The sequence below is a fragment of the Syngnathus typhle genome, linkage group LG7 (genome assembly GCF_033458585.1).
Source record: "Syngnathus typhle isolate RoL2023-S1 ecotype Sweden linkage group LG7, RoL_Styp_1.0, whole genome shotgun sequence".
NCBI lineage: Eukaryota > Metazoa > Chordata > Actinopteri > Syngnathiformes > Syngnathidae > Syngnathus > Syngnathus typhle.
The window spans coordinates 15,733,241-15,755,809 of NC_083744.1; the positions used below are offsets into that span (position 1 = coordinate 15,733,241).

At 43.6% G+C, this 22,569-nt stretch overlaps 2 protein-coding genes across 2 annotated transcripts in view; both read left to right on the forward strand.

Annotated features, from left to right (window-relative positions):
* The window catches only part of LOC133156443 (insulin-like growth factor 1 receptor), a 49,297-nt gene extending 35,043 nt beyond the window's left edge, over window positions 1-14,254 (forward strand). The window contains exons 4-21 of the mRNA XM_061282151.1: window positions 220-356; window positions 590-734; window positions 1,516-1,724; window positions 1,789-1,915; window positions 2,419-2,654; window positions 2,727-2,894; window positions 3,216-3,423; window positions 6,347-6,624; window positions 6,689-6,831; window positions 6,910-7,075; window positions 7,143-7,245; window positions 7,353-7,423; window positions 7,497-7,726; window positions 8,289-8,393; window positions 8,472-8,631; window positions 8,737-8,866; window positions 9,950-10,084; window positions 12,096-14,254. Of these exons, the coding sequence (XP_061138135.1) occupies window positions 220-356; window positions 590-734; window positions 1,516-1,724; window positions 1,789-1,915; window positions 2,419-2,654; window positions 2,727-2,894; window positions 3,216-3,423; window positions 6,347-6,624; window positions 6,689-6,831; window positions 6,910-7,075; window positions 7,143-7,245; window positions 7,353-7,423; window positions 7,497-7,726; window positions 8,289-8,393; window positions 8,472-8,631; window positions 8,737-8,866; window positions 9,950-10,084; window positions 12,096-12,582 (3,238 nt within the window). The 3' untranslated portion in view covers window positions 12,583-14,254. The remainder of the gene's footprint in view (window positions 1-219; window positions 357-589; window positions 735-1,515; window positions 1,725-1,788; window positions 1,916-2,418; window positions 2,655-2,726; window positions 2,895-3,215; window positions 3,424-6,346; window positions 6,625-6,688; window positions 6,832-6,909; window positions 7,076-7,142; window positions 7,246-7,352; window positions 7,424-7,496; window positions 7,727-8,288; window positions 8,394-8,471; window positions 8,632-8,736; window positions 8,867-9,949; window positions 10,085-12,095) is intronic.
* Window positions 14,255-15,019: 765 nt separating this feature from the next.
* synm (synemin, intermediate filament protein) lies at window positions 15,020-21,810 on the forward strand. The gene is made up of 5 exons (XM_061282152.1): window positions 15,020-15,618; window positions 16,197-16,517; window positions 16,901-17,025; window positions 18,238-18,317; window positions 18,395-21,810. Exons 1-5 carry the CDS (start codon window positions 15,046-15,048, stop codon window positions 20,356-20,358), a joined length of 3,063 nt encoding a protein of 1,020 aa, XP_061138136.1. The 5' UTR covers window positions 15,020-15,045; the 3' UTR covers window positions 20,359-21,810.
* The last annotated feature ends 759 nt before the right edge of the window (window positions 21,811-22,569 follow it).

Consider the following 22,569-nt stretch of genomic DNA (forward strand, 5'->3'; position numbering starts at 1 on the left):
AATGCGTGCTCCTTGAAATCCAAAGGCCCAAAAAAAATATTTTGGTTGTTGGGCAGTCCTCAGGCTAAAAGACAAAAATGAGGATTCAAGCTCGACATGAAACATCAAACTAATTTTGTGAATTTTATCACCAAAATCCAAAATAAATATTATTGAGCTACTCTGTATGTCGTTCCAGATTCTCCACTGAATTTCTTCTCCTCTTTATTTTCTTACCAGAATGATGTGCAGCGCTTGTAACGGCTTATGCGATAAGATCTGCTCCACCTCCGTCATCGACTCGGTAAACGCCGCTCAGTCTTTGAAGGACTGCACCGTCATCGCCGGCAATCTGGACATCAACATCCGCCACGGAAGTGAGTGACATGCCGTCGTGGCACATCTCAACCAAGGCCAATTTGTGTCCTCATCTGCTGCATTTTTTAGTTAAAACCAAAAATATCATTTCACTTTATCACTTTTGTACCATATTGTATGAGTCATCTTTTATGATATAACACAAAACTGCCTAATTGGGGCAGAACTCCACCATTTGTTGTCCTAATATGGCTTTCATGTGTGTGTGTGTTTGTGTATCCGCGATCCTCAGATAACATAGCGTCTGAGCTGGAGAGCTTCATGGGCCTGATCCAGACGGTGACGGGCTACGTGAGGATTCGTCACTCCCACACACTTGGATCGCTGTCCTTTCTCAAGAGTCTGCGTTACATCAACGGGGAGGAGCTCATGGACAAGTAGGGCCTCTGTGTGTGTGTGTGTGCGTGGGGGGCGGGGGGGCATTGAAGGGGATAAAATGTTGCTGGCCAAGTATCAAAGAAGATACATCAAGTTGTTGTCGAGTGGGTGTTAGTGTGAATAAAGTTCAAGAGGTCACATTGACAGCTATTGTTGTTATTCAAATGTTACAGGGCATTTTTAGGTCCTGGAAAAAAGTGGGTTAAGGTTACTGCCTGACAATTATTTCTTAATAATGAGTCAATTTAAAATATAAATATATATATATAAAATATAAATTTAAATATCTCACTTAGTGTTCATTTTTATTATTTGTGCTGAATCTTGGGGATTCAATTAGCGATAGAAGAATTATCGGTGCCGATATTTGGCATTTTGACGATTATCGGCACCTTATTGGTCGGGCCAGCAGTTATCACGACTCACTTAAGATACGAGAGTAAAAGCGTTGGTTTTTTTGGGGGGTTGGTGATCAACGGGGTCATGGGAAAGTGCGTTGTCCCCTTCACGTTGACCCTCCCTGGGTCGAGTTTCACTCCACGGAAGGCTGTTGAGGATGGCAGGCATTCTCTTCATTCCGCGGCTCTTGTGCTGTAGTACATTCCACGCGCTGATGACTGGAGTGAAGACATGGTCGTATCATGTCCATTCCCATGCAAACGTATCATTATAGTCCAATTTTATAGAGTGGATTGACTTGAACTCATTCAGTGCCGTTGACGGTTATAGACGTCAAAGATCGTCTTGGTAATGAATGAGTTACTTCATGTCTGTTATCAGGTTATATTCCTTCTCCGCCATCAACAACCAGCACCTCCACAGCTTGTGGGACTGGACCCAGCACAACCTGACCATCCGTGCCGGGCGCCTCTTCTTCCGCCTGAACCCCAAACTCTGCACGTCCGAGATCCACACCATGTGGGACAAAACCGGCGTCAGCGAAAAACCCGAGGAGGGCGACTTCCGCAACAACGGCGAAAGAGCCAGCTGTGAGTTTTCGGGGATCCGCGGCAAGGAGATTCAACGTCTCATCGTCCTCTGTGAACGTTTCAGGTGAAAGTCACGTCCTGAAGATCTTATCCAACAACACGTCCAGCGACACCATCCGTCTGACGTGGGAACGCTACCAGCCGCGGGATTACAAAGGCCTTATCAGCTTCATGGTCTACTACAAGGAGGCGTAAGTGCTCCGAAAGACGGCTCATTACGCTATACGCGACACTGTCATTACGTATAAATAGCTCAACGTTGAGGCTTGATGAAGGGTTTTCCATACAAAAGCCTATTCTATGTTGGGACATTTGTTGACGCTTGCTTTGCATAACTATGCCCATTTCGATGCCAACTGGCAACCAAAGAAAAAACAAAAAAAAACACCATCGGTTGATTTTTTTTTGTTCTAATTTCAGAATGGTTGCCACCGTTTTTGCACCATGGCTGTTTATTGTCTTACTTCTCGGCCGTGATTACTGCTCAGAGTTTTGCCGGGAAGGTTTTTTTTTTCCCTCTTGCTTTGACAGTGACAGCAAATACATGTTGGTAAATAATGAGCTAAAAAGAAAAACGCTCTTTCAAGTCGGACAATGTCTGCAGACATACCCTAGAATTAGTTTTATTTTGGAAGCGACAAATGAGCAGATGTCATCCGGGGCCATGGTTTTTTTTTTTTCTTTCCCTCGCCAGCCCTTCTCAGAACATCACCGAGTTCGACGGTCAGGATGGTTGCGGCTCCAACAGCTGGCACACGGTGGACGTGGATCTTCCTCGGGATAATAATACCGACCCCAAAGTTGGAATTCACCACCTCAAACCTTGGACCCAGTATGCCATTTTTGTCAAGGCCATCACCCTTCGGGTGGAGGACAAACACATTCCCGGTGCGAAGAGTGACATCATATACATCCGTACGCGCCCATCGCGTAAGTCCCATTAGCATCCCACGTGCTAATAGCGACACCGCAAAAAGTTATTGAGCATTTTACTCCATGCAGTGCCGACTGTGCCCAAGGAAGCCCGTGCCTACGCCAATTCCTCCACCAAGCTGCTGGTCAAGTGGTCGCCGCCTCTCTTTCCCAACGGCAACCTGACCTACTATCTGGTTCGCTGGCAGCAGCAGCCAGAAGACCGCGAGCTCTACCTGCACAACTATTGTTCCAAAGGTCAGGCTGGTTCGATTCAATTTGGTTAAATTCGGCTGCACAAATTTCAGAAAAGCTATGAGAAAAAATAGTGTAAAAAAAGCAATAATAATAATAAAAACCCAAAAAATTAAAAAATATATTTTTAGAAATTATATTGTGTTGTGTTTTTAAACAAGCTAATACAAAGTTTCTTCTTTTGTGACGAAAAAGCCACAAAAAGCAAAACTTCGCTGTTTCAAGATTTACTAGGACTGTCTGGGGATTTGAAGTCAGTCTCAATATTCTGATCCAACTCGAAAAGATTGAAAAAAAAATGTTACTTTTCCTCATCCAAACCAGAGCTGAAGATCCCAATCCGGATTCCGGCGATGGGATTTTCCGACATGGAGGAGATCACCAAGCCCACCAAGTCGGACCTGTCGGGGCCCAAGAAGGGTCCTTGCTGCGGTTGTCCCAAAACTCCTGAGGAGAAGGACCGGGAAAAAGATGACCGTGTGTTTTTTAAGCGCTTTGAGAACTTCCTTCACAATGCCATCTTTCTGCAGAGGTAGGTTACGGTCTGGTGAGGGGGGGGCGGGGCTTATTTTAAGACATTCTGAGCAGGTTCCAAAAGACCTCTCTAGCTTCCTTTTAGTTGCCATGACAACAGATGGTGCATTTGTTTTTTTACCCAAACAAAAGTGGCGACAGAGCGGCGATTAAGCATTCTGAAGACGCTCACTCGTCAGGCCGCTATAGTCGTCTTTGTTCTCCCGGCGACATCTGTGTTGTGTTAACTTCGCCGGTGGTGGCCGCGGATCTTTGCCGCCGTTTTCGCTCTCCTGCTCTCTCTTCGCCAAGATGTGGACACACAATGCAGGTGTCTCTGCAAATGGCTCCGATCCATCACAGCCTCGATGCACTTGTCGGTTAATCCGATGAACACTCAGTAGGTAGCTTATAAATCCATAACGAAAGCCGTGCCGCCACGCCGCCAAAGATCATTCATCCAATTTTTTTTTTTTTCTTCTCTCCCCCGACGTTTACGTGGAGTTGGATCAATGTGGCTTTCGAAGAAGGAATAATAAAACGTGGCTTCTTGGTGTAACTGAACTCATATCCTCCACCTCTGGATGGGTGTTTTTTTAAGCTAACGTGCTAGCCACTGTATGGCTTTTCATTTATCAAATGTCATTGAAAAGAAGTTTAATGGAGCCTGATTGTTTTGTTAAACAACTCTAAGGGCGGTTTTATCTAATCTGTATCCGAGTTCATTGTAATCATCTACAACCATCCGTCTCTTCTCTCGGGTCAGTTTCGTGCGTTTCTCAGTTGGCCGCAAATCTTTTTTTCCCCCCAGTCGGGGCTAAGACGTTGCCAAGAAATGTACATCTGGATCGTAAAAGAATGAGCCCCATCGTGACGTTGAGTGAACTCGACAACACAAAGTAGCAGACAAAGATGTTAGCCGTGCGTAGCTAAGGCCCAGCGCTAATAACGTGTTCCCTGCTCGGTGCCGAAACGGCTTTCCTCCTAACGATTCCATGACGTAAAGGTTGCTCTTATTTTAGCGGGCCGAGGTCACAACCGCGGCTGTAGTAAGTCACTTAGCCGTGAGGTCACGTGGCAGTCAGCTGACGACTCACGACAACGCGACACTATTAAAGGGGATCATCGTCCCTCTGCTCGGACTCCATTACAGTCCCGCATTTCGATGCTTCATTGGCGTGTTATATTTGTAGTGACGTTCTCTGGATTGTATCATACCAGTTATAACTGCCGGGGAGGAATGTTAGCGTGTGTATGAGAGTGTCCGTTCCCAGGCATCAATCGTCCTCTTGTCTCTTCAAAGTGTTGCACTTGACTCGCAGTCTTGTTACTATTTCCAATTTTAAATCTCCAGCGCGGTGGGTTAGTGGTTTGCACGTCTGGCTTCCATTTTGAACTTTTAAAGGGCCATCACTTGTTCTTTGGCTTTTCGTCATTTGCCGTTGCACACATTTTTTCGTTACATACGCATTAAGATTAATTATCATTTGTCCACTTCATCTGTTTATCACAAGAGCGGATTAAAAATAGCATGAATTTCTGATCCAAGTGTTTGGTAATGACCATGTGTCAAATTTGTTATTGTTGCGATCTGTGGAGCTTTTCCCAAACGGTCGTAAATACTTGCTTGATTTCTTTGAACAAGTCATTTGAGCCAACTGGCCTGCGGTATTCACAGGTAACTGCTACCTCGGTGCAGTCAGCACCTGTCTGGCCTTCGTAATGACAGCCTCAAGCTAAACCTGGACCATTATGGGAAAATATTACTCATGATTATTTTGATTGATACTGTAGTCTTGATTACACTCATTGATTTCAAAACTTTGTATTTATTCAACTACCAAAACCCAACTTTAAATTAGACTTGAAAGAACAACTAGCTTAAATGAATAATGTATCAAAATAATAGCAATGAAAAAAAAAAAACCTGTAGAAGAAAGTCACGATTCAACTTTAATAATAATTTTTCATACATTAGGAAGACTATATGACTATGAATATTGTTATCTTGCCTCTCTGTATGTGTTACGACAATACTTGTGTGTATATATTTATTATTTGAAGGAACATCACTCCTTGAGTCGATGCTAACTTTCCTGTTCGCTTGGATTTTAGCTTAACTGCTAGCTTTAGCGCTGGCAATCTTTCCAAAATGAAGTGTGACTTTAATTTAAATACACTTTTTTCTTTGTGTTTTCTCTTAAAATTAATTCCATCTGGGATGTCATTAAACATTTTAAGCAGGCTTGGGAAAGGCAGACTAACATTCGCCACATCAGTCATCGTTATTATTCGATTACAACTTTATTATGATTGTGAAAAGCCAAAATCACGATTTAATTTCAACGAATCGTCCGGCCGGCGTTAGCTCCAGCTTCTGGCATATTCCAGTCAGCTGTCCTTTCCATTCAGCTACTTCCAATCTGTCATTATGATTCGTGTTTTGTTCCCCCTCGGCTGTCGTACTAGCAAATAATCTGTCTGCCTCGCTATGATCCGTCTGACCTCATCCGCCTGCATTGCTCCGCGGGGAGTAGTATGCAGCATCTGGACAAATGGCACACACGCACGCTAACACAAACAGAGTCATGCAAGCATGTCCAGTGGGATGTTTAAGCTTTGTGTAAAACGCTCCAAACAGGCAATTATGATTAGTTATAATTTGATTTTTCTGCCCTCGTCTCTTGTGGTCATTTTCTACAACAGAGTAGCAGGACCACCCTGGAAAAAGAAAATAAGATTAGAAGATAAAAATACAATTAAATATTTGATTTTATATTATTCTCGAAAATGTGTATTCTTTTTATTTTGATATATATAATTTTTTTAATTATTCTCATATTAGAATTTTATTTTTCAAAATATGCATTTTCTTTTAACCGCAACCTCCTTTGCTACCTTTTTCGGAACTTTCTCGCTGAAAAATATGACTCGTCTTCCAGACCTCAAGAGCGTCGTCGTCGGGATCTTTTTGGCCTGGCAAACGGCACCGTGTTACCCGACGGCGCCAGCGGGGGCAACGGCTCCAGCGTTAACAGCACGTACGGGATCCCTCGCAGGAGGGAGTTCCCCTTCTCCGAGGACAAGAGCACCTCGGAGAGCTTAGAGATCCCCAACTTGAGGCCCTTCACCGTCTACCATATTGACATCCACGCCTGCAATGAGGAAGTGGGCCACTGTAGCGTTGGCGCCTTCGTCTTCGCCAGGACCAAGCCCGCAGGTAAGAACCTACGAGAACGTCAAGATGCCTCAAGATGTCACATTCAGATGTAATCTTCATCCAGACAAAGCCGACGACATTCCCGGCAAAGTGCTCTTTGAGATGAACGACAAGATGGAAGGTTGCGTTCTGTTGCATTGGCCCGAGCCCGTCATGCCCAACGGCCTCATCCTGATGTACGAGATCAAGTACCGTTTGGGAGCCGAGGTCAGTCGCAAGTCACATCTTGGGTCACGGAGCAACAACCAATAATATTCCTAATCATCATAATCGGCTTCATTTCAGCCCCAGAAGCACGAATGCGTATCTCGCGAGCAATACCGCAAGCACCAAGGCGCTCGCCTCAGCAACCTGGGCTCGGGGAACTACTCGGCCTACGTGCGAGCCACGTCTCTAGCGGGCAACGGCTCCTGGACGGAAAGCGTGTCCTTCTACGTTCCTCCGCCTAAACGTAATATCACACGCCAGGACGGTTGGGTAATCCATCCGTGCTGATCCCTCCTATCCTGTCCTCGCAGGAGACAACGACGTGGCGCTCTATTTGATCGTCATCATTCCCATCCTTGTGATTCTCTTCGTCGTCGGACTTACCACCATTCTCTTCTTTATAAACAAAAAGAGGCAAGTATTTTTCTCGAGCTTACCTTTTCACACAAAGATGGTTATTTTTTTTCTTGCTGATGTGTGCTAGCTTACTTTTCACCTGACCGCTAATATTGCGTCAACAGGAATAGCGACCGACTAGGGAACGGAGTCCTTTACGCATCGGTCAATCCGGAATACTTCAGTGCCGCAGAGAGTAAGGAGCATCTCACGTAAGATCATCCTAAAGCGCGTTTGTGGTTCTGACCCCGCCGCCTGTGGTCTCGCAGTGTACGTCCCGGATGAGTGGGAAGTGGCAAGGGAGAAGATCACCATGCACCGGGAGCTGGGCCAGGGTTCCTTCGGCATGGTGTACGAGGGCATCGCCAAAGGTGTGGTGAAAGACGAGCCCGAGACGCGAGTGGCCATCAAGACGGTCAACGAGTCGGCCAGCGTGAAGGAGCGGATTGAGTTTTTAAACGAGGCCTCCGTCATGAAGGAGTTCAACTGCCACCACGTGGTAAGCAGCCTGGAAAGAAAACGCTTGACGTAGGATGGGATGAATCATTGCGGCCAGACTATAAATAAAGGTGGCATCAAAGTCTCGAGATGTTCGGCGGGTCACGATCATTCCAGTTTTTCCCAGCCCGGGGCGAGGATCAACCTCCTGGTGATGCAACCCTTAATCGGCCGGCGTGATCCCCGCTTGCCTCGTCGGCTCCTCTAAAGACGTTTTGTCAAGCAGTTTCCCTACGGAGAGATTCTCTTACAACGTTTGCGCTGTAAAAAAAAAAAAAATCGGAGCACTTTTGTGTGTGGATTACCATTTTTAAGGAGCGTGAAGGAGGCATGTAATTAACATTCATCGCTAATTTGGCAACAGCCGTGATTGGATTGAGACAGGAAGTCAGGCTTCACTGGATCTTACCTCAAGTTAACCCTGATTTATCGCCGTCTATATATCCCTTTCGGCACTGAATCAAAGAAGCACACATACGAATATCCGAGCTGAGATTCCAACGCGGAACTTTTGACTGCGAGGCGGAAGCGCAAGCAATTCAAATGTAAATAAATCCTTGCAGGTGAGGCTTCTGGGCGTGGTCTCCCAAGGACAACCCACTTTAGTGATTATGGAACTGATGACCAGCGGAGATCTTAAGAGTCACCTGCGCTCTCTTCGTAAAGAGGTGATTTTTTTTTTTTATTTAAATGTTTTGTAGACCCGGTATGAAAAAAAAACCCTCACGTGTGGTTCTTTTCTGCAGAACACCAACATCCAGGTCTTGCCCCCGCTCAAGAAAATGATCCAGATGGCGGGGGAGATCGCTGATGGGATGGCGTACCTCAATGCCAACAAATTTGTCCACAGAGACCTGGCGGCCAGAAATTGCATGGTGGCGGAAGACTTTACGGTGAAGATTGGAGGTGAGGGAAGCTTCGGGGGCTTTGTGTGATTTACGCTAAATGTCCTTTCAAAATAAATACTGTGCCTTTAGCAGTGCTGAATGGATGATTTCCTTTTTCCTGCAGATTTTGGCATGACCAGAGATATTTACGAGACGGATTACTACCGAAAAGGAGGAAAGGGCCTGCTGCCCGTTCGCTGGATGTCACCCGAGTCGCTGAAAGACGGCGTGTTTACGACCATGTCTGATGTCTGGTAGGAGGAAACACTTGATTGCATTTAAAGGGGGGGGTGTAGCAATTTGTAAAATTTCTTATCATCACCTGGCACTCGGAGGGAATATTTTGTCCACATTTGTTGATAAAAATGAATATGCCAGGATATTTATTCAGTTAAATGTCAGTTTTGTAAAAAATTTAAATAAAAAATTGTCCCTAGTCATTATAAAATAATTGATTCTTATTTTTAAATGTTATTTTTATGATAATGGAATGAATAGTTTTAATATACTAATTATATAATTAATTATATTATTAATGACATTTTATTATAATTATAATAGTTAATTATATTAATTATTTTTTATCAATTAATTATTAGTAGATTATTAATTATATTTTATTATAATTACAATAGTTAATTTATAAATTAGTGAACTTACTAATATTTGTAAATGAAAATAATTACCCATTAAGCAAAATGATCAAATAATGTGATTGGGTTTTTTTTTTTTAATAAAAATGGATAAATTAATTCAACAAATAGTATTTGTATCTTTGGCTTGGCCATTATTGCCGGGGACTTTTTGGCAAGTCTTCAGTTCTGTTAAGAACCCCAAAGTTATTGGCTCTATTGTTTCCTCCTCTTCCTTCTTGTATTGCGGCATTTTGACGACATGATTGTGTTTGCAAGCTTTTTTTGTTTCCCAACTGCAAATGTCCCATGTGTCAGTCCTCAAGAATGGCCTTAAACGCCTCCAGATGTTTCCCCAAATGATCGGGTTGCCGCGCCAGCGCAGACATCGCCAAAATGCATCCTCCCCGTTTGATGTCGTTTGCCGCGACGGCCCCTTCCGACTATTTTCGCGCGACTGTCTCCGTTAGCTCAAACCTGTGTGCCTGTTGGTGGAAACACAACCTGCGAGGGCGAGCAAATATTGCGGTCGGTGTCAGTCGCGGTAAGAATTTCTTCATCGATGAGGAGGCTGGCGAGCGAACCGAGGTGACGTTTACTGGAACTCTTGTCTTGCGACGGTGAAGCCGACAATATTCGCAATACTGCCAGCTGTCACTCTGACTAAAGCTTGTTACTACAAATTCAAATTTGTTTGGCAAACAGGTCGTTTGGCGTGGTTCTGTGGGAGATCGCCACCTTGGCCGAGCAGCCCTACCAGGGCATGTCCAACGAGCAAGTGCTGCGCTTCGTCATGGAGGGAGGACTCCTGGACAAGCCTGACAATTGTCCCGACATGCTGTGAGGTTTTTTTTTTTTTCCTTCTGTGTTTGACAAAATTGTTATTTCAAGGAAAAATAATATCAAAGTTAATTGAAGTCATTTTAATAGTCAGATTTGCAATTTATCGTCATATTACACAATTTGACGATTTATTATATGCGGACCGCCACAATATGGCTCGGGGTCCCCGGGAGGGCCGAGAACCCCGGTTTGAGAACCACTACATCAGCGGACACATTGCATACATGCTCTGACCTCAACGGGAAGGCATTCTGCTCCCCCCCCCCCAGCCACCATGGCTGACCTCACCTTACAAAGAGAGACAGCAAGTTGTGGAAGAAAGAAAGAAAGAAAAAAAAAACACGGGCTAATGTTGTGCAGACACAAACTTTAGGTTTCTATGGAAGCCTGACTGGGTTGTCCTGATTACGGCGCCGTGTGGATTGTGTTACAGAGGTGGTGTGATGACAATAGGGGAGGTCGGATATGGAACAAAAAGGGCAGCAAGCAAAACAAAAAAGGAAATAAATAAATAAATAAATAAATAAATAAAGAAATAGATAGATAGATAGATAGATAGATAGATAGATAGATAGATAGATAGATAGATAGATAGATAGATAGATAGATAGATAGATAGATAGATAGATAGATAGATAGATAGATAGATAGATAGATAGATAGATAGATAGATAGATAGATAGATAGATAGATAGATAGATAGATAGATAGATAGATAGATAGATAAATAAATAATTCAAGCAAAGCACATAATATTTTGATTCCTGCAGCAGTTTGTTTAGGTGCCAAACAAGTCAGGCCTGAATGAGTAGCTTAAAGTTGGAACAAAGTGGAGCGCTTCGAATTGTTCCGCCATGTCCGGGTCGTCTCCAGGATCAGATAGCTCGGGGTTACCGTCTGCAGCCTCGCTAGCAGGGGACGCGCCAAGCAGGACTCATATTTAAATGATTTACGACGGAGCGGCACGTCATAGCTCGTTGAAATGAATTCGAGCAGGGTTGGACCTCACTCATTGAACATTGCACGTTTTATTGCTGCATAGACATAAAACGGCCATATTTTAAGTTATGGTCATTTGATTTTCTGCAAATGACAAGAAGTGGGGATTTAATCAAACGTTCGGATTACGTGAAGTCAAATATATCAGTCAAAGATTTTTTGTTATTATTTAAAAGAGAGATATTATTTTTGGTTTCTGATCAGGGATTTGTAGTCATGTTTCCAGACGGAAGAACTCAACTAAAACAGATGATAAAAAGACCCCCACCGTCTTCAGTTGAAGTAAAACCGTCCCCAAAAAATTCTACATTTATTTCATAAAATACTTGACAAATATGAACAGAAAAAGTCCCTTTTTTTTATGATGAAAAGGGTAAGCTTGCTCATGTGCACGTTGTGTTGATTCTTTGCTAGAACTGCACGCACAGCAGCAGATGGCGGGATTGTCGTCAGGTTACTCGGGAGCAACCTCCAACGTCACATTTGCCCAGAAACAATTCTTCCGTGGCCCTCCGGCTTTGTTAAAAGTTTGACCTCTTGGCACCTCGCTGTCGACAAACCAATGCAGTGACTGATGACTTTTTGTCAAAGGACTTGAAAAGCATCATTTTATTTGAAATGATGATAACTTACATAATATGCACTGAGTGGAAGTGCAAATCATCATCCACATACCATCAATTTTTATTTAATTTTTGTATTTTTTAAATTTGCTGCCTTATTAGAATTGGCAGGTGTACCTAAAGTAGTGGCGTGTGACTACAGCATCTCGGTAAGGAAACCAAATGTAGTCTCTCCTGCCCCCTGCTGGTGAGAAAGAAAGCAACGATTCACATCACTATCATTAAAGTCATCAAGTAACATTTAGTTTTGTTAAGTCAAGCAGAAATTGAGGATTGTCCAATGTGTTCAATTTTTAAAGATGCATTTTAAGGATGGAAAGCAAACCGAGGTTCCTTCCAGTGTTTGTTGATGTGGTACGAATCGGACTTCTCTTTGCTCTGCGCAGGTTCGAGCTGATGCGGATGTGCTGGCAGTACAACCCCAAGATGCGTCCGTCCTTCCTGGAGATCATCAGCAGCATCAAGGAGGACCTGGACCCGCCCTTCCGGGAAGTGAGCTTCTTCTACAGCGAGGAGAACAAGCCGCCCGACACCGAGGAGCTGGACATGCAGGTGGAGAAAATGGAGAACATTCCCCTGGACCCCGCTTCCACCATCCAGCCTCCGGCCGCCGCCCCGTCGGCGGGGTGCGCCGCCGGCACGCCGCCGCCCTCCTCGGCGCAGCCCGCCGCTTCTTTTTTGAAACCCGGGTCTCCCGTCTCGGGGCCTTCAGACAGCAAGCACGCCGGAGCAGCGGCGGCGGCGGCGGCGGCGGCCAACGGGCCCGTGGTGCTGCTCAGGCCCAACTTTGACGAACTGCAGCCCTACGCCCACATGAACGGCGGCAGGAAGAACGAGCGGGCGCTACCCCTGCCCCAATCGTCGGCCTGCTAATATCGCCCCCCCCCCAACCTCCTACACAGGGTAACCCAAATCTCTCCAGCGTGACTTCTTCGACAGGAGAGAAACAGAGAGATTCGGCGTCTTTGTTACATCCTTCAAGAAGGAAATCAAAAGACTTAAAAAGACACAAAAGACATTTTTTAAGCATATCTGCCAGTAAACATCAACAGAAGAGCACTTTTTTCCCCCCCCCCCGAGAGAGGACGTTGTGGAGTGTGTATTTATATATATCGATTCTCTCTATAATAACATTTCTTTTTTTTTTTTTTGTAATGTTTCACATCGGTGGACTTTCCTTGGACATTTCAGACAAAAAAAAAAAATTGTGTGACTGGAAGATGTGTTGTGTCTTTAAAAGAAAATAATAACACTAAGTTGCCAAAAGGAGACTGTGCTTCGGAGGAAAAAGCATTTTTGCGTTCAATGGTCAAAAATGATGACAAATATAACAAAGTAAATGACTCCCATTTTTACTGAGTACAGTATAAGAAAAAAAGTTCTGACTCAAACAACCACATCATTTAGTTGACAGTCAGATGGATTCATCAATTATTATTATTATTATTTTTAATCACTCTCTGAATGTTCTGCTTTTAGAGTTGCCTTCTTCAGACAGCAAACTCATCACACCTCAACAATCAATTCAACAAATAGCTCCGCCCCCTTTTGTCATCTCATGACACTTTTACAACTTACTGGACTGATTTTCAAGTAGGGCCGCAACACACGTCACGATGCTGTGTGTGTGTGCGTGCGCGTGTGCCTGCGTGTATGCCCGTACACAACAAAGCTGCTATTTATTCTCTTTTCTCTGAGATCCTTCAGGTTTGCTATTCTCTCCACTACTCTCTTATCTACAAAAATCTATTAGAACTATATGGTAAAATGACAAAAAAAAAAAGATTTTAGTCATCAAATATGTGTTGTTGTTTTTTTCTTCACATGTCATTATTTGTTTTCGAATGTCTGTATTATTATTGTTATTATTATTATTATTTGGAATGGACACCTTTGCTCCATGTGCGAGCTTTCTTCTGCACCCTTTTTTGTACTTTTTGTGGTCTAGCACTGCACCTCGGGGTGCAAACTCAATCTCAGGTCCAAGTTTAAAAAAAAAAAAAAGGCTTTTCTTCTTATCTCCACAGCTTCTCTTATTTCTTAAGTACAGCCTCCTCCCCCTCTCCCATCATCTTCCGTTCTGTCGGTGCCTCCGTTTTTTAATCAGCCACATTAACCAAATGTTTGTTTTTAAAACCCAGTCAAAGCAGTGTGGGGCGAACTGGGTCTCATCGCTTGCCTTAATCATGTTTCTCACGTTTGTTTGTTTGTTTGTTTATTTTTATAGTCAGCACAACACACTCCCGCCACCCCGTTCAAGTGTTATTATTATTTCTTCTCAAACCAAATAAAGAATGGCTTCAAGAGCAGAAAAGATTTAATGATTAAAAGGTCTTAAAATGGATGCTATATATAATTTTGAAGGCTTTTTTCCTGTTGTTTTATTTTATTTTTGGAAATGTTGCTTTTATCATACTCTTTCCTTTAGATGTGTTATTTATTTATTTTTTTATTTTCATTTTTTCTTCCTTTAATGATATCAGTTTAAATCACTGTATAAATGCCCTCATGATTCACTATAAAGATGAATTCTTTTGTTATTTCATTTGGTGTCAGTTATTTGTTTCCTTTTTAAAATTACCCACACTTGAGTTGGCATGAAAAGGGTTTTTTTTCTCAACTACATAAAATTACCAAGCAATGAAAGTTTATTTTATTGACCAAATATTAAAAATAATGCTTATTTGGATCTTTTAAATAACCCTATCATTAGAGAATCTGTATTCATATCGTATATAAATCTGAAATACCTTATTGTTTAAAATATTTCCTTTTTTTTTTTTTACCAAGACAAAGAATTCTATTTCATTTTATGTAGACCAGTGATAAGCACCTGACGGCACCATACGCTTAAAGTGGCCACTTGATTAATTGTCCATTTTGATAAAACCCCAAAAATTATTTAACAAACGACATATCGTGCGGAATTTAATCCACTGAGATAAATTCTATTTTAGTTTTAGCGTCCTGTACTGTAGCTGAGCATGCCATTCAAGCAGGCCACGGGATGGCGCTGTTGTCCTCTGCACAGCGTGGTAACTACTGATGCGTTCATGTGCTTCTGGTGAATTCTGGCTAATGAAGACGAGCAATGGAGAGAATGTCACTCATACATCCCTGTACCAGGTGTGTTATTCACCTGTTCGTTTTCCTGCTGAGTCTGGAGGTATGTTAATTAATTCTGCTGTTACGGTCGGATGGATTGAATTGCAAGTGAATGTCCGGATGTTCTTAAACGCACCTCAACATCTGCCAGCTCCTCTCCTTCAGGCAGGGCGATCCTCAGAGGCGGACACGCCCCTCCTGGTGCACTTGTCAAAGGGTGAGTGAAGGCGGATGACGTCACATTTGCGTGCAAGGACGACCAGCGAGAAGAACACTCGGACACGGGTTGGTTTTTATCCTTTCCCGATTATTTTTGACACCACAATGTTGCCTTCGAGAAGAACTTTTGAGGCTGACAAGCAGCAGCTGCAGCTGCTCAACGGCCGGCTGGCTCAGTACCTCACCAGGACCCAACAATTGGAGCGGGAGAACGCATGTCTCCTGGCCGAGATCAACCACCTCAGACAGGCCCAGGTGGTGGAACGGGAACCGCAGTACAAGGCCGAAGTACGCGAGTTGAGGCGGGCGATGGAGCGGGTGGCGCTGGAGAAGTCCCGCGCCGAGATGGAGCGCGAGAAGCTGTGCAGGGACTTGCAGACGGCGCGCTCGCTGTGCAGCCAGCAGAGCGACGCCTGCCGGGACATCGGCGGGGAGCTGCACGGCCGAGAGAAGGAGCTCCGGGCGGCCCACCACAACAATGCGTTGCTCCAGCAGCGTTTGGTGGAGCTTCAGAGGGAGTACGCCCTCTTGGAGGAGACGCACCGGCAGCAGATGGGACAGCTCAGACGACAAGTAGACAGCCAGGTCAGTGGAAGTACTCTGGACACTTTTTCCGTAACCTTTGATGGAACAATCTGGACATCACAACAACTTCAAAATTTGTCTGACCACTAAATTGTGAATGCGGAGAGATATTTCTTTGTCTATTAGCAGAGGTCCCCAACTGTATTTGTCAGAGGGCCAGAATTATATTTGAGTCACCTTGGCGGCTAAACCCTCAACTAAAAATAAAATCACATTTTGGCATAGCATTATTTTTGGTGTACTATTTATATATTTTTTTAAATTTCATAACAAAACTGAAGATATTTTAAGCCTTTATGAACCAGGCTTTTGTTAAACATTCATTTTAATCCTCATTATTATGGAATCCAGTCGCGGGCCGGATTAAACGGTTCGGTGGGCCCAATTCGGCCCGAGAGCCGCCGGTTGATGATCTTGGTCTACAGGCTGGCATGGGGCAGAAACCTTGGCCATCATCCCTTTGTTCAACCACTCCATCCTCAAAGACTGCAGATCATTTTCGACACTTTAGTCAACACCTTGTAGAACCAACACCCACAAGTTTGAACTCACCAATATCTACATTTCTCTTTCCCAAGGTGAATTCCATGGTGATCACGCAGAGTTACCATGGGCCTCCTGCGGCCTCCATGGAAGACGTGGAGGAGTATGCCCGCGGGATGTCCGAGAGCTGGACACAGACCTTAGAAATGTACCAACAGAAGGTGCAAGAGATGGAACAAGCCATCCAGGAGGACCAGGCCATGCTAGATGACCTGCAGAGAGAGAAGATGCTGCACACCACCCAGTTGGACAAACTACGGATGGACGCGGAGAAACAAGGGCAGCAGCAAATGCGACTGGAGGAGCAACTCCTACACATGCAGGAGAAATTCAGTCAGGACGAGGGCGAGTATCAGGTGAGGTCACTACATTAGGGACACATGTGCAAATGCCACAAAAAGGCAACATTTACCACAGCTATGGTCTTTTAATGCACTAATGGGTAGCTTCTGCTCGGACATCTCGAGGGCGTGTCCGCTCGCTAGCCACTTAAGCCAATTATCTCTCAGACTGGAAAATCCCTATTAGGCAGGCTCTTAAGGATAAAGCTCCACAAGCAGGACAATCCAACGACAACATCGGTAAATAAGTTAGAGTAAAAATAATACATTTCCATCCTTGTCATGTACGCCGTTTGGTAGCGACATTTAAATTGTTTTTCTTTCTGATGGCAGGAAAAAAAAATATTGACGCAAATAGCCATAGAAGAACAATCGACATCGTATGTTATTCTCTCTAGATGATTATTGACCAGCTGGAACGGGAAAGAAACGCCATGGCGGAGGCCATTGCTCAGAGGACGCAAGAGCATCAACATCTGCTGCGAGTCAAGATGGACCTGGGGATGGAGGTGGCAGCCTATAGGTAACAAGCCCTCAATAGAAATTTTATATTGAATTCATATGACACAGGAAATTATTTATTTATTTATTTATTTATTTATTTATTTATTTATTTATTTATTTATTTATTTATTTATTTATTTATTTATTTATTTATTTATTTATTTATTTATCTGCTTATTTGTTTATTTAATTATTTATCTATTTATTTATTTAAAAAATTAAATCTATTTTTTTTTCATTTTGATAATATTGAGTGTCAGCAATCGGTAAAGTATTTCAATTTCAACTTGAAGATGGCATCAGCAAGGTGATCATTACGATTATTACGATTCGATTATGACGTTTACCCTGGACTGACTCGAATATTAACTGTGTCACATGGATCGTGTACAGCGTAAATCATGGCCTTGTCAGTCCGAAGGTGGAATCGGCCAAACATTTTGGAGGTGGCCCCATCACGCGTCCTGAATTTGCATGGGAATTTAAAGGCAACGATGGCCTGCCCCGCATTGTTGCTATTTTTAGCTCAGTCTGTCTGAAAGCACTCTCCGGGAGAGCTTCTTTCTGTCATTTTGCTCATGTTTGTTCCTTCAAAGAAGACCCAGGAACGAAGATTAAGAAGATTACAAAGTGCTATTAATTAGATTAGCGATTGGTTAAGTTTTTTGGTAAGCATTACCGTATATAGCCAGGGACTCGGGTTCATAGTGCCTTCTAAGCCTGTTTAGCTTTAGAGGTTTAAGATGGAAGAGCCGGAAGACCAACAACGCCTTGCACGGTAATTATAGTTTTTCCAAATTATGATGTACAGAACGGTATTGATTTATCTTTTTAATTATTGACTAGTCATCTCTTGCAATTTCTGTGTTTATTGATCTTCTGAATCATCAATCGTTTTTGTTGCGGGCTACATTGTAGATACGGTTTCCCTCATGGAGCCATTAATGATTTATTATCTCATAGTATCACAAACAGAATCCAGTTAAGAAAAGTCATTTTGAAGTAGGGTTTTAATATGAAAAATTGTTGGAATATCTGACTTATTAAAAAGGAAGCCAATTTACACTTTTGTTATTTTAACAAGGAACATTGACTTGACACATGGGAGCCACATAAAATGATGTAGCGGGCCGGATCTGGCCCCCGGGCCTTAGGTTTGACACCCATGATCTAATTGGCGCCTTAAAATGCTCCCAAAAGCTAGAATGTACCTATTGTTGTGTTTGTCTAGAGCGCTTTTGGAGGGCGAGAGAGTCGGCCTTCAAGACGCTCACAGAAAGATGAGCGAACTCCAGCGGGAACGTACTATCGGTAAATGTCAAATTGTATCGTCTTCAATTTCCAGTCAAATACATCACGAATAAATGTCACTCGTTAATCCTCTCAAGATATCAAGATGGCCGGACAACGCTACGCTCCAAGAACTTCCGCCGCAAGCCGACAGCGTATGGACGTCAGGTTCACCCCGTCAACATCCATTATGAGAAGATCTCCCGTCGTTCCTTCCGGGTCTACAAGTCCCTCCAGGGTCATTCCGATTTCACTCGCTCAGCATCAGAGTCCGGCCTGCAGAAGGGACATGATCTCGTTCACCAAATCCCGGGCGGCCATTTCTTCCACTGTTCCCAAAGAGCAAGAAAAAATCCAGAGTCAAAGTCCGACATCGGTAGAGAAAACAAAGACATTTGAACTTGCGTCTAAGGTAGAGAGCCAAAGCCCGACGTCGGCGGAGAAAACAAAGAAAATTGAACTTGTGTCTAAGGTAGAGAGCCAAAGCCCGACGGCGGCGGAGAAAACAAAGAAAATTGAACTTGTTTCTAAGGTAGAGAGCCAAAGCCCGACGTCGGCGGAGAAAACAAAGAAAATTGAACTTGTGTCTAAGGTAGAGAGCCAAAGCAGTTCCACAAAGTCGTCTGTGGAGAACACGTCAGGTCAAGTGCTGTCACCACCAAGAAGAAACCGTAAGAAAAAGACAAAGATGGAAAAGCCTATGGCGGAAGTTGATGGACCAGATATGCGTGAGAGTGAGCGTAAGGACAAAGGCAAATTCGAGTCCACAAGTACGAGAAAGGCTTTCGATGACAATATGTCCGTTGAGGACATCATTGAGACGGTGATCAAACCAGCTGGTTTGGAAGCTGAGGTTTGCTCCTCTGGAGAACCGAAAATCACCTATCACGTGGAGAAAAGTCAACAAGACGACGGCTCGATGAAGACTCAGATTGTGTTGCAGTCGAAGGTGGAAGAGGAAGTGGACGTTTCGGAGGAATCGGCTCTGAATCAGCTCTTGAGCCAAGGATTGAAGAAAGTATCCCTGGAGGACATTGAGGACACGGCAACGGGAAGCATGATCAGGAACCTTCTCAGTGGCCTACAAGGAGAAGGGAAATCCGTCAATGTGGAAATTATCGAGCAGCCGGTAGAGTCTTACGACGAAGTCAGTGAGGAGTCAAGATCTGGTTTTTACGAGCCCTCTGCGTATTTTCAAATTGAGGAGATGAAAGAAGATACACAAGTTGATGACGCGGCGATAAAATCCAAAGTCAGATCCGTTCGGGTTCAGGAGGAGAGCGAGAAGTCGTTCCATTTCAGCCGTGACAGAGAGCCGGCCGAGTATTTTGTCTCCACGCCGGACGATAATCTCTCTGAACCTGAGGAGGGTTATGGCATTACCTCATACGGTCATTACGGAATGGTGGATGACTTATCTGATGAGAGGTATTACCAAGATGACGGAGTTCCACAAAGCAGAAGCATCCATAAAGAAAACAAATATCGCCTGACGTCAGATCGACCTTTCCTCACAGAAAGCATTCCCGAGTGCATCATCGAAGAGGAGGTTCGAGTTTCCCCCGTCGTCCAAGAGTCCATGCTGGAGTTCTTGCGAGAGGACTCGCTGGAGCCTAAAGAGCAAATAAAAGGAGCTCTGGAGAAGTTACAAGGCTCCATGTCGGGCCCACTGAGGGAGGAGTTGGCTTTTCTCACCAAAGTGAGCAGTCAAAGTCCGCAGAACGTCGCCGTCAAGAAAGTTCAGACGTCGAGCGACGGCGGAACCACCACTATTGTCGCGGAGCTCAACGTCTCGCAGACATTGGAGGACTCCGGGTTGCTGGACGAGGACGATTTATCGGAGGAGCAGATCATGGCCGCCCTGAGTTCTTCCGACTTTGGGAACGTCTTGCAGGGAGTATCCGGAGAAGGCTACAGCTTGAGGTTCTCCAAAGAGCAGCACGTCGTGATTGATGACGACTTTGACGCGGAGAGGGAAGGCGAGTCTTCGTCCCTCGTCGCTGGGAGACGAATCAAACCGTCCGAGATGGAGGGACACAGTAGTCGCTCGGATCAAGAGTGAATGAAATTGGGACATTTGAAAGGCCCGACAAATTATCATTACATTGATTCTAAATGCAAGGGTAGACTTGGTACTGCTGCTCTGGAATTGGGGTAGCCTAATTCTGGGCTCAGCAAGTAAACCCTCCCCCTCACCCCCTACCCCCCTCCCTCCCTCCCGTCCTCGAAAAGCCATCCACTTGTTGACAAGTTCCTGCAGTTTAGGGAGGGGCGGCAGCGAAGCTACTAAGCGAGCATTAATTGAGGTCTTTTGGTGAAAGCATGTTACGAAGACTTCTGGGCACTGTCTTAAATCGTAAAAAAAAAAAAAAACGTTACTAATGTTTCTAACACTGAGTGCATGTGTTGTTTATCATATGCACGTGTAGCTATTACAACAGTGTTGAAATTGAACAACTCATACTAATATTTTCACAGAATGATATTTAGCATTTTTTCCAATAGTGAGTTTAGATCCAGTGATGGTAAAAAAAAAGATATACAAATTTACATTACAGCTGATATATTTCTAACCTTTTAATTGTGGTTTAAAACGTGCCAACCACGGCATCTCGCCACTCAACTTTGTGTAGCAGTTGGGAGCTCTGTGACTTTTCTTTCATCAGGAAGTTGAAGTTAAAAGGAAAGACACAAAGTCAGAAGGAGGAAATGGTGGCGTTTTCTGGATAGTGTTCACTTGACACTTTGTGCTATCTGTGCTGACTGCAAGGCTCCTTACATAAGCGAGTGTGTTCATTTCAGATGACTATTTTTGTATCGGCTTAGCAGCGCTGACCGGTCAGAAGGTTTTGTTGTGTTGTGTGCACCTTGAAAGGTCACGTAAGTTGATTTTAAATCTGATTTGAGTCAGTGCTTGAAAATTATTTATAGTCTCTGTCAATCAAACCAAAGATGACATTACAGAGATTCTGTATTATTTCTCTTTTTTTTGTCATCTCAACATTAAGAAAATAAACATTTAAGGGCTGTTAAATGTTCCACTTCTTAAAGGGGAAGTCGAATCCAATTTTTTTTAACAATATAATGTATGCGCCCCTACTAATCCAAAAACGGCATTCTGATTAATGTTGTGTTTGTGGAATATAAATTAAGCGGCAAAGTTTATCTGATTTTATCAGGGGGCGGCCATTTTGCCACATTTTCTGAAGCTGATCCGTGATTGGTTGTGACCTAAGACCTGGCAACCCTAATGTCCTTTTCAGTCGACACCTAGTGACAAAATGGCCGCCACCTGTGATGCATAAAATGGATGGATTTTGCCTGTGTAATTCATATTCCACAATTAGTTAAGCTGAACAAACATATTTAAAAAAAGCGGGTTTGACTTCCCCTTTAAAAATTCAGCAGGTCGCATATTGACGTACTGTAATGACAAACATGATGCAGTTCCTTTTACTGAGATCTTATTTTACTAAATGCACATTTACACTTAATAAAAACACTGTGGTAAGTATTTAGAGTATTTGTATCTTTTTTTTTTTACACTACAGAGAATTTTTTCATTGATCATCCAAAGTCAAGCAATTACAACTGTGTGGTCGGAACAATCTTGGTCTCTAGGCCACTCAACTTTAAAAATAAAACAACTTTATAGCAACAGAGTGAAATATGAGCATCGTGAGTCATGTTCAGAAGGGAAAAAATTGTTACAAAGAATACGGGAATGTACTAAAGGTCCCATAAATAACCACTGTAGCGCTTCCGATAACACTCGCGTGCCCGTCTTTGATCAACAAGAGAAGCTCTACGAGATCATGTCGCTTCAAAAAATATAGACTTGATTATTTTTAGTGGAAACATATTGTATTGAGTCAGGAAAGGGACATAGCCAACCTTTCCTCAACTCTGGGTAAACGTTGTGTAATCCAAATTGTCTCCATGTGGCCTCTTGCATGTTTTCACCGTTGCTAGGGTTGATGTCATGGAAGGCCATTTTTCGGCTGCACAACATGGGAAGGGGAGGGACTATGTAGACTAGTGTCATTGTCCGTTTTTTATTTTTTTGTGCCGATAGTGACACATAAGCAGGAGTGAAAAAGAGTTCAGCGATATTTCCTCAGTGTTGGAAAATGTCCCGTCAAGCATTGTGATGAGAGAAGACTGCCTGTCAGATTCGGGGGCCCTCTTACTTGGATGCAATAACAGACCTCCATAGCAACGGGGAACATTTACTCACTCATCCAGGCGTGCCCTTAGTAGCGGGAAGTTTATT